The 11,974-nt window shown below is 42.6% G+C and overlaps 1 protein-coding gene across 1 annotated transcript; it reads right to left on the bottom strand.

Moving 5' to 3' along the window:
* Positions 1–51: 51 nt before the first annotated feature.
* Positions 52–11,290, bottom strand: LOC111228081. Its single transcript, XM_022753875.1, has 8 exons — positions 11,186–11,290; positions 10,796–10,886; positions 10,526–10,646; positions 5,919–6,079; positions 5,125–5,285; positions 3,334–3,493; positions 2,282–2,412; positions 52–2,114 (listed from the first exon to the last, which is right to left on the bottom strand). Exons 2-8 carry the CDS (start codon positions 10,842–10,844, stop codon positions 1,365–1,367), a joined length of 1,533 nt encoding a protein of 510 aa, XP_022609596.1. The 5' UTR covers positions 10,845–10,886; positions 11,186–11,290; the 3' UTR covers positions 52–1,364.
* Between the last annotated feature and the right edge of the window lie 684 nt (positions 11,291–11,974).

Below are 11,974 nucleotides of genomic sequence, written 5' to 3'. Positions count from 1 at the left end.
ATTAACCAGAGCAGCACCGGACACTGACACATAAGAAACTGACAACAGTAACAGAATAGAACCCACTTTATTTTACAAATCCGGCGGTAAAGAGCGGGTAATTAATGTGTTTTGTTGAAAAATAATAACTGTTGAAATATACAACTAAAAAAGAGGACGTGCGACAAAGCAGTCTGTTGTGATGGTTACATTACAAATATAAAATATAAATATAAATATAAATATAAAAAATGAACAGCTTTCTCATGCTTGTGTCTCTAAAACTATCATGCTTATGCTTTGCTCTTTTGTTCTGTTTTTGCTCTTTCAAATTGGCTGTAGACGAAATTTTAATTTGTCTGGAGGTTCCTGAAGGCACCATCAGTGGAGGTTGTTGACAGAAAATCACATGACCTAGGAGAAGTAGAGGAGCCTGTCATCACGAGAGGCTGCTCGGTGTGTGTGCCCAGCTGCGCTGTACTGAGACGTCAGTGATGTACATGAAATGTTGACGTCATGACAGCGTCATGTACTCAGCACGTAGATGTCAGAGCTTTAAAGTTAGACTCCTCTAGGTCAAGTCCTTCATTTTACTGTGTTCCATACACAATGAATGTACTGTAATTATATTACACTGCTTACATAATTAAAATCGACATACTTTACAGGATACTATACAACACGTTCACCAACCAGTCAAACTGCCTTTGGAGTGTAATTCTGCACCTGTGAATGGTGCCTCCATTTCTACTTCCTACAGATGTGCACAGCATTCTGGGACTTATATCTACATCAACATCACATGTTTCAGTATGTAGACATTACAAACTCAGAGCCAGGTTAGAAATAGTGTCAAGTATAGAGTTGTAACACAGGTCTTTTCTTAATTTCCCACAATGTCAAAATGCCCCTCACCCTACATGTACTTCCCCTGCTATGACAAGTCAAAATGGCTGCTGTGTGAAAGGCCTGTATTAAATGTGGATTCATTTACATTTTGCATTTTCGTCTGACTCTTCAGGCATTTCTGTATCAATAGGTCCAATATATGCAAGCTCTTATTATGGATGAACATGAATGTAAATGGTTACAAGGACAAGGATGTGATGAGTTTGCTGCCTTCAGGACCTACTGATGTGTACAAGGTTACAGTGCTGTTGTAACTGCAGGGGAAATGGAATGATGCATTATGTCCTCGTCAGACCTCCAAAACAAAATCCACCTCTTTAACCATATCAAAGATTTCTCCTTCATAAAAAAGGAAGGCCCACTGTGAAGAAATGGTCCCCAAACACACAACACACATCATGACCCGACCTGTAAAGTGTCGTCAGATAATGTGTTGTTATTAATAAAAAATTGTTAACACACATCAGAGCTAAATATCATGTATGTGCCATATATCCAAAGAATCTTTCCTTCTTCTCCTCCTCCTCCTCCTCCTCTTCATGTTGTGTCTCACAGGTTCTGATGTAGCCTGCACCATGTGTGTTCTGATAATCGGTTTGTGAGTCTGTGTGTTGGACTGTGAGCTGTCCAGCCTCCAGATCACCTAGTCTCAGAAGGTCTGTCAGAGAGTCTCTTGTATTCTGCTCCTCTTCCTCTTTCTCTTCCTCGCCCGCATCCAGTGCGGCAAGGGTGACTGAGAATAGGTTGATGTTGCCGGAGCTGTCAAACACCTCCTCCTTCATCTCCTCCTCCTCCTCCTCCTCTTTCTCACCTATGACATGTCCCTGGACTCCAGTCTGACTCTCCTCAGGCATGACAGAAACCTTTGCTTTGGTCTCATCTTCATCAAGTCCCCGATGTGGGATCCCACCTTCATGCTGTGCGTCTGGTACCTCCACCTCAGCTGACAACGTCTTTGTCAGACTCCCACAATCCCCTGGTGCACCTAGCTCGCTGTTCACCGGCACATTACCAGAGCCCCAGGACAAACTTTCCCCTGAGGAAAGCTGTGCGTCTCTGTCAATGTAGACGTTTAGCTCCTCCTCTTCCTCCTCATCTTCATCCTCATTAGGATGTGGCATTATGGGATTGGTGTGGTTCCTCTGTTTGTCCTTCTCTGAGCTAATGGAGACTGAGTCTGGGATGGTCCTCTTTGGTGTCAGGGTGTAGCCTTGGTTCAGAGCCATCTAGAGTGGAAAAAAGGGAACAACAATTCTGATGAAAGACTAGACATCATGTCAGTGAGGAAAGATATTGTTGTAATTTGGCTTAACAGAGTCAAAGTTCAAATCTTCAAAGGTATAGTTCAAAATTCTGTTTTTCAAATCTGTGTAGATGGATGGATGATTCTTACGATTATTGCTCTGGGCAACGTTGCCTTCACTTTACAAATGAGTCCAGTGTACTGGAGGCAAAACACAGAGGTCATCAGGAGGCCCAGAACTATAATCAGAAGAGCAGCAACTATACCTATAACAAAGGGGTCTGAACACACACACACACACACACACACACACACACACACACACACACACACACACACAGTAATACATCCTTCAGTTTGGATGTGTTATAGGTGCTATTTCCTGACAAAAAATGTGACCAACACATAGGTCTTTTATTTTAATGCAGGTGCAGGGTGTGTGTGCTCAGGTTATTTCCTACCACTTCTGGTATTACAGTGGTATCTAACTCCAGACGGTATCAGAACCCTTTAATGTATGATAATGAATTCCTTCTGATTCCACTACATATCCAGGTACACCAAGAACCCATAAGACCAGGATTTGGTGATAAGCAAGGATATGAACTTGTACCTAATGTCTATAAGCAGCTGAGTAAATGAAGCATTAATGATCAACACATTACAAAGAGGTCAGAATCAAACAGATGAATAAATCTGATCTCTGAATGACAAACTGATGACAGTGAAATTGAGCATGTGGTTCAGAGTTACTCAGGGGATGATCATCTTCTCTAGGACTTTAAATTAATCTGACATCCACCCTTATCACGGACAGCAGCGTTGACTCAGACCAAACCCCGTTCAGTTGGTCACAAAGCTTCACTTGTGACTCTCCCAGCCAGGTCACGCCCTGATCTGGGATTGTACTGGAATTGACCTGGGATTGATCTGGGACTGATCTGGGATTGACCTGGAATTAATCTTGGAGTGATCTGGGATTGATGTGGGACTGACCTAGGATTGATCTGGGATTAATTTAGAAGTGACGTGGGATTGATCCAGGAGCGATCTGGGATTGATCTGGGAGAGAGGTCTGGGTCCTAACTACACTGCACTTCACACCATGCCCCTTTAGAAACAAAAATAAAGCCCACGAACTTCAAGTTTCGGTCTCTTAACGTTATATCATAACAATGATGAGCTCTGAAGGCTCAGCTCACCTCTGTGCTCCACACTTCCCGTAAGGATGCATTCTGAGGTGGAGGGCTGAGTGTTTCCATTCACACGGATATGTGTGTTCACCTGTACACAGTACTTCACGCCCTCCTGTAGGTTATCAAGAGTAAAACTCTTGTTTCGGGTCTCCAGAGACATCTTATGCTAGAGGAGAAAAAATATAATTCAAATAATTTCCATTCATCTGTGTCCCCAGCACTCTGAACTGAAACAATGAGAGAGGAGCTGGAAAATATCTGGTTAACCCGTTGTGTCTCTGTTACATACACATGTTTAGAGGTAATGCATTTAATTCAGTACTCCATGTGAACATTCCCCCTTTGAGCACTTTATTAGGAACACCTGGTCACCTGCTTATTCATGTAATTATCTAACCAGCCAATCATGTGGCAGCAGCAGATCCAGGTGAGGATCTTCTGTTGATGAGGGAAAATGTGACTCAGTGACTTTGACAGTGACATGACTGCTGGTCTGAGTTTTTGTCAAACTGCTGATCTCCTGGATTTTCACACTCAGCAGTCTGTAGAGTTTTTACTCAGAATGGAGCAACAACAAAAGCGTCCAGTGAGCAGCAGCTCAGTGTTGATGACAGAGGTCAGAGGTCTGAGGAGAATGGACAGACTGGTTGGAACTGACAGAAAGGCTACGCTCACTCAGATAACCACTCTGTACAACTGTACTGAGCAGAGAAGCTTCAGAGTGAACAACACGTCCAACCTACAACAGCAGAGACCACATCAGGTTCCACGTCCTGTCACCAAGACCAGAAACCTGAGGCTGCAGTGGACACAGACTCACCACCTGATGGATCTGGATTTGTGCTGAGTAAGCGTCTGAATCCATGGAGACAACCTGCCTTGTGTCAACAGTCCAGGCTGGGGGAGGTGGTGTGATGGTGTGGGGAACGTACCAATCAATCATGGTCTGATTGTCTCAGTCTATCTGAGTATTGTTGCTGACTATGTTCATCCCTTCATGGCCACAGTTCACCATCTTCTAATGGCTCCTTCCAGCAGGATCATGCTCCATGTCACTGTTACATGCCATGGTGTTATGTGTGCTGGTGTGCCCTCTGTCCTCCCCTCTCCTCCAACAGGTGGCTCAGCACAGCTATCCCTAGTTCCCAATCAGGAGCTGGAGTTGGAAGACGGAGTGGGGAGGCTTGGCCCTCCTTGAGAGAGAGCTGCGTGGAGCTTCAGTGGTTGGTCATTCTGATAGTGATCTTCTCCTTTTTTTGTGGTTATTCTTAGTTAGGATTATCTCCTTTCTCTGTTAGTTTGAGTTACCCAGTGCTACTGCCGGTTTTTCATAATAGTTTTTTTTTTTTGTGAATAAAATCTCAGCTGATGCAGCTGATGAATCAGGGTGGCTGTGGCTCAGGAGGTAGAGTGGGTCCTCCACTAATTAGAAGGTCAGTGGTTCCTTCCTTGACTCCTCCAGGCCGCATGTTGAAGTATCCTTGGGCAAGATACTGAACCCCACATTGCCCCTGATGGCTGTTCCATCAGTGTTTGAGTGTGATGTATGAGTGTGAGTGAATGGGTGAATGTGGCAATAATTGTAAAGCGCTTTGAGTGTTCAGAAAGACTAGGAAAGCACTATACAATTGCAAGGAAAGTTTCAACATCTGGTGGATCCAAGAACTGAGTAACTACCGAGTGTTAGTGTGCTGTTCCTAATAAAGTGATCACTGAGTGTAATATTCATACACAATACAGTTGAGAATCAGCAGAAGAAATTTGAGGTGTAACAAAGAGACAAAATAGAGTTTTTACCTCTGGATTTCCATCCCTCCACCACCAAACAATGAAATGAACGTCATAGAACTTGTAGATGTCCTCGATCCCTGTTCTACTGTCGGGCTCCAGCAGGGACATGTTCATTTGGATGCAGTTTCCACAACCGGCCAGAGACACTTCTGGAGGACCTATTTTGGCTGGTCACAAGAAAAAAAGCACATTATTTTTTAATTTGGGCAAGTTCTGATTCATTAGACATTTCAGTGTGAAAATCTTTGGTCATAGTGATCCAAGAAAAGGTGAATCAAGGGCAACAGGCCTTGCTGTAGATACTAGAAGACGTTTCATGTCTCATCCCAGAGTCTTCTTCAGTTCTGACTGACTGGTAAGGAGACCAGGTATTTAACTTCTGTGGGCTCATTATCAAGGCCCCTGAATGATGTCACTTGTTTCGTTAGTGCTCCATTGTAGGTGAAGAATAAGTGGTGTCATAGACATCCCCCTCTGCTGAGGGATAGTATTTAGGATGATGTTTCAGACAGGGAGGACAGGTGGTTTAAAAAAAAAGTGAAGGTCAGAGGATGAGGTCTACAACACTTATCTCCACCTGCAACACCTTGATAACAAGCCCACGGAAGTTAAATACCTGGTCAGTCAGAACTGAAGAAGACTCTGGGATGAGACATGAAGCGTCTTCCAATTTCTACAGCTAGGTCCTGTTGCCCTCAATTCACCTTTTCTTGGATAACTATGACCTGGTTGACTGTGAGTCCACACAGACATGTCATTCAAGACAACATGCCACTCAGAAGATGCTCATGTTGACATACTGTCTTTGTACGGGGTGAAGCAGATGCTGTGGGACTCTGGAGACAGGGTTTGGTTGTAGGATGCCTGGACACTCAGGTAATACGTCCTGTCATAGCGTAGTTTCAGCTTCAATGATGCTGTTGTTGAGTTCAGAACCTTTCTCTGTTTCTTCCCCCGCAACCTGCACAGTGAGAAACAGAGGTCAAATTTCATGCTTGTAGTAGAGCAATGTGCATGATTTTCAACAAAGAAGAGTTATGAGCCATTACAACACCAGACAGGCCTGTGCTCTCAGAGTAAAGACCCACAAAATAAAGCCATTGCAAACCATTGTATGATACTACCAGAAATGTGACTGGACAACAAGACTGTGCAGTCAATGAGCATTTTCACCTCCAGCAAGTCATTGCACCCACATATAAGGACTTCATTACACAATAAAAAGGTGTAATTTCACCCATTAAAAGCTGCAGTGAGGGAATTTTACAAATAAATAAACATCCATCACATCCAAGCTCACTCAGTGCTGGCTCCGCCTCTCAGCTCTAGGTAAATCCCTATGTAATTTGTGGTGACTTTCCCGCACTACGCACTGTTAGTGATGCATTTTACATCAACCAGCAAGTTTGCCAGAGCAGAAAATGGGAGGAACCATAGCAACGGAGGCGGAGCAGCAACAGCAGTTGGGTGTATGGAGGAGTTTATGGTGGAATCACCTTGGAAGCATCCAAGAACAGTTTCAGATGCTCCAGATAAAAAAGAAACTCAGTGTTCAGAGGAAGGAGTACGGTCTGAACAAGGAAGTGGTGAAGAGATGGACGTGGCTGGTAAAAACTGCAAAAACTTCCACCAGCCAGCTAATGTAGCGGACCACCAGGATCTGTCCGACTGTGACAAACAGAGTCGCACTGGTATTAGAGAGCCTGACAGAGAAGGGACTGGACACGGATGTCTCCTTCCTGCTTTTGGACAGGTTGGCATTTGTGAAATATTTGGAATTATACCTAAATAATGAATTGTTGTGTTGGACCCTTCTCTGTTCAACAGTGCTATGTAATTACTCTGACTGTCAGGAGGGGGAGACAAAAGATCCTCACTGCAGATTTAATATAGACCTCTGTACTGTGTGCACGGTCCCGGACTTGATTCATCTAACCTGCCCAGACCCATGACACTGTGGACCTCTACAGCTTATCTAAAGATACACCTGTTTTATAAGTTATACCACTGTTTTTACATTCAGAAACACCGATCATTCAGATGACTTCCACATCACTGATTTCCAGATTCCTTCATAAACATGTAGTTTGTGTTATTTTACTTTTTCCAATCACAAACAATGTGCCATATTTTACTCCAGAAGTTCATTACTCATAGCAGTTCAGTAGTTTGACTTGTATACGCACATATTCATAAAGACACGACAGACAGACAGATCCAGTGAACATGAAATAAAAATATCTTCAGATCAAATGTTTGAGACCATATTAATTACCTCTTTCCAAACCCCCTTTATCAGTGTTGAGGCTGTATACAGATACTGTTAGCCCACATATGTGCAGATGACAAACATGTATAACTGAGTCTGACTGAGAAGTACAGTAGTAATGTACTCTCAAACAGCCTGAGGCAATGTGTCCAAACAACATTTCTTCTATTGTTCCCAGTTAGGAGAGAGTGTCTGTGGCCTCCTCTTCGTGCTTCTTGTTGAAAACCTCTGAACTGTTCAGAAAGGTGCTAGTGTCGTCACTGCCGCTCATTTTCAAGCAACCAAGCAGATGGGATGGGACTCGTCACCCTGGTAACCAGGACAATTGAGGAGAAGCTTGTTCTGGCTGTTCTTGTTTATGGGATAGAAACAACCACAACAGAGACAGAGCTGTGGGAGTAGATGGACCATACTCTGACTGCTGCTGTCTGATCCTGTCACCAAAACACACACACAGCAAACCTGGTCCCAGCACTTAGATCTTCCTCAGTCCTACCTTCATTCAACATATTGAAGTTTCTGGTTAAACACTCTCCATTAGGAGTAAATGAGCTTCATTCTACTGTAGCTAGCGAAAGGTCTGAGGAGGCTGAGTGAAACCTATGATCTCAGTCCACTCTTACAACAACAATCCTTTTTTTATTTTATAGATGATCTTATAGATCTCCTGACAGCCCCCCTTTAAAAAGCTGCACCTTCACCTGCAGGAACTAGGAACTGATCCCTTGCTGCTGTTTATGGCAATCAGCTGGTGTACTTTCCTATAGGCCACTAGGCCAGGTCTGACACGCCTGTTTGTTTAGGTCTAGATTGAACATCCTCAATATTTGAAATCAGAAAAGGAAAGAAAATATCTAAATAAACCACTGCAGTGGTTATAAACTGTGTAAATTAGGGAACTACGGTTGGCAGTGATGTCCCTCCCCTCTAATCAAGATCTTCATCTGAACGATGCAGTGAGTGAGTCAGTGTTCAGTCAAAGGTTCTCAGTTATAGTCAAAATATGAGTAAACCTGCAAAAGCTGATGTTGTGTCTCTTACAGGAACACAAACAAACTTTAAACTGACATATTATCAAGTAGTTTACATGGTGAAGTTGGCAGCACACAGTTGCTAAATCATAGTCACTACCTCTGTCAGTCTGCTGTTGGTGCTGAGCAAGTAGAGCATAACAGCAGCTCACACATGTAGTTTAATTTTTAAACGGAGTCCTAAAACAGCAGCACCTGGAGTTTTCAGCAAATGTAACTCAAACTGGAGGATATAGAGCATTTGACTATTTTTAGCAGAAAATTAATCCACATCTGCTGTCACCTGGTGCAACAGTGAAGCTTTGTGGCTCAGAGGAGTAAGACCAGACTTAGACACACACATTACTTGTTAGTGGATCTGCACATATTATCAAACTGCTCCTTCATGATTCACTCAGACAGTGAAGATGTGACCAACACTTTAGAAACATTATCATATTATTGTTTCAAGTCAAATCCAGTCATGAAATAAGTAGTGTGTATTCATTTCTGTCAGTGTAGGCAGTGTGATTAATGAGTTGTGAAACTTCACAATGACAAAACAAAGACTGGATCATGTGGAACTGAAAGTCAAATAAGAGCATCCCAATCCCTGGTTCCTCTAAAAGCATCAGCCGGCCTCTCTGTGGTCACAGCTGCATCAAACACACACTGGATGGAAACAAACACGACGCCTCAGCCACAGTCAGATCTTCCATCAAAGCAGGCTCTCAGGTCAACCACAGATTATTACACAGACCCAGTTCTGACTGTGAATGTGAACAAATCAAAGGATGCTGTTGATCCTGGGGTTCAGACAGGCTGATAAGATCATGTGAATTCGCACTGATGTAAATCAAATATATTCATTTTACATGTTTGTTTATATAGGAAAAATATCCAGATAGATCTTTGTAAACTTAAGTGTGTAACTGCACAGGTGTGATATCCAGTGGACTGCAGAGTAACACCAAGGATAAGAAGTTAAAATGAGATGAGGTTTAGCTTTTACTTAATTAAAGGAACATTCAGCATTTTTCTACATGACTACATGAAATGGGGCAGGAATAGCCTGTAATCCTCCACAAGTATAGAACAAAAACTATCTGTACTCATGGTCGACTTACTCATTGTTCTAGAGCTATAGACCATATCACAGGGTCTTCATCAGCAGATTAAGTTTGCTCAGTTGATCTAAACTGTCCATTATTGGGAACTCTCTGTGGTCAGCTGCTGTGTCTGTGTCAGGCTCCTCTTTGGTGACATAACTCCTTCATCAGGTCTATCTACTGAGACACAGTGAAGCTCTGAGAGCAACACAACGTTACAACATCAAACATGAGAAGAGCATCACACAGGCTGTGAAGAGGACGACAGGTCAGACGGATTAGCTTCAGCTGAAAACAGTGAAAGTGAGCTCATCTGACCTACTGCTACTTCTGTCACTGCACAGGAAATGGTTAGAGATGAAACAGGAAGTTGCTCTTGAAACTGTTTATAATATAGCCTGGGTGATGACTCTGTGCTTTGAATTAATTTCATTTAAAGTTCATCACTCTACATGTGAAGGTTTGGTTAATTATCATTCATGCTCCCTGAGAGGACCGGCTCATTACATAACCTGTAGTTAACAAACACCTTACAGAAATAATGAGCAGGTTGTATTGACCTCCTCTCATCCTATATATTATGTTGGTTTATTTTCATCTTTCATGTTTTTGTGGTTGATTTATTCTTTTTTAACCTTATTTATCTCAAGGGACAAAGAGTGAGTTCATTTATTGTGATGGTTTATTTCTTATTGTCATCTGTGCTTTGCCAAAATAACTCTGTCTGAAAATGACAATAGAGATATTGTTTAATAAAAAAATAGTTTTCTAATGTTAAATGTCAAAATACAAGAACTCTGCCTGAATAAAATAAAGTAAAAAACATCAGTTAAATTTAATATTATTCTCTATTCCTTTAGACCATAAATTCTGTATTAGACAGTTTGTATGTTGGGTGCTTAGAAATGTACAGAATGTACAGACTCCACAGACTGACGGAACAGAGAGAAAATGGCATCAGGCTCAAGAGTTCTGGTAGAAAGTGAGACAGATAACAAGATGGTGGAGAGGGAAAGTACCTCTGGAAGATATTGTACTCTGTTCCTGGTTTGGTGCCTGGTGCAGGGTCCCAGCGCAGTACATGGTGGAAGTTGACAGAGTCGACAGTCACATTGACTGGAGCACCAAGGGAACCGAGCACTGTGTGAGCAACAAGGTAACAGGTCATCAGTGCAAAGGTACAAAGACACACCTGGCAGGGCAGTCGCAGCAGTGAGTGGTGGGTGTGTTCAGGAGAATGGTATCTGAGCTATTCAACTGCCCAATAAACATTGAACCTGTTCACTCACCAGAGTCAAGCAGCGACATCAGGAACAGACCCAGGGGGAAACAGTTCATCTTGTCACAGTGACACAGCTCCAGGTTCAGTCTGTTCACTGTCTGCAAACAGAGAGCAGTGATGTCCACTGTGAATTTTATTTAAATAATAAAAAAAATATTAATAATTGTATCAAATTCCTACGTGTTGTGTTAAACTGTTGTACCTGATCACTAAATGTATCAGACATGTAGAGTTAGAGTACAGAGGTCAGTGTCCTGAGCTCACTGTCAGCAGGTTTACAGTCAGTCAGCCTGTTGCTCCCTGACAGGACGTTTGTTACTTTCTAACTCAGACTCAGGTTTTATCAGAAACATGAACAAACGTCCTTCAACATGATGTCAACAGTTCATGGACTCACCGACTCTCACAGCCCGCGACAGTCGCTCCAGTATCCGGGAAACAAAACCGAAATACTGTTTTCAGTATTTCGGTTTTCAGTGGCTCGAAGTTAGAGACGACTGTTGATCTGTCAACAGTCGGGATAACAATGTGACGTTACAGCACACGCAATATACCGCTACTTCCTGTGTCACCTTCAAAGTAAAAGTCTTACTGTCGAACAGATTTTAATAGTGTCAGAGTGAAGTACAGGAGAAATTTATAGTAGTATGCCTTGGTTTATCTCAGTTATGAACTCATTCATGTACAGTCTTTGAGTGCTCTCGCTATGATTCAATAGCTTCCCTGATGGACCACTTTTAGTGATTGTAATTATCTGTAAATTTGCTCCCATTCATGTCTGTGTTGAACAGGACAAAAACAGTAACTATGGGGCTGAATTACATGCATTATCAAATCATACTGCAATTATTTTTGGCAGATATTGCAATATGAGTCATGATTTCATTTAATTTTCACAGAAAAAAATAAAACATTTATGATTTTTGTTGGGTATTGTAGCAAACAACCAAAAGTTCCTTTATGTCTGGAGAATATAATTTGTAGGCTGGACTCTCAGACTCTCACATTTTCAAAAGTTTCCTGGGTGACAGGCGCCGGGCGGTTATGGGGATACTGACAAGCCCCCGGTTGAGCTCCACTGTGTTGGAGTTCTCGCCGGGGAAGCAAGAGGGTCACCTCTATGCAACTGCGGGTCCCTAGGGGTAAGGCTCTGACTGTTGTGTGTGCTTATGCACCGAACAGCAGC

Source organism: Seriola dumerili, unplaced genomic scaffold (genome assembly GCF_002260705.1).
Source record: "Seriola dumerili isolate Sdu_G_001 unplaced genomic scaffold, Sdu_1.0 BDQW01000200.1, whole genome shotgun sequence".
NCBI classification, from domain to species: domain Eukaryota; kingdom Metazoa; phylum Chordata; class Actinopteri; order Carangiformes; family Carangidae; genus Seriola; species Seriola dumerili.
Note: the sequence above shows the minus strand (reverse complement) of the source record. Positions and strands in the feature narration are given on the sequence as shown.

What these genes read in the sequence shown, in the direction of transcription:
- LOC111228081 (XM_022753875.1), bottom strand. Translation starts at nt 10,844, where the DNA reads ATGAACTGTTTCCCCCTGGGTCTGTTCCTGATGTCGCTGCTTGACTCT. An exon ending in GATGTCGCTGCTTGACTCTG is followed by an intron (nt 10,647 to 10,795) that starts GTGAGTGAACAG and finishes TTGCTCACACAG; the next exon opens with TGCTCGGTTCCCTTGGTGCT. An exon ending in GAGTACAATATCTTCCAGAG is followed by an intron (nt 6,080 to 10,525) that starts GTACTTTCCCTC and finishes CTCACTGTGCAG; the next exon opens with GTTGCGGGGGAAGAAACAGA.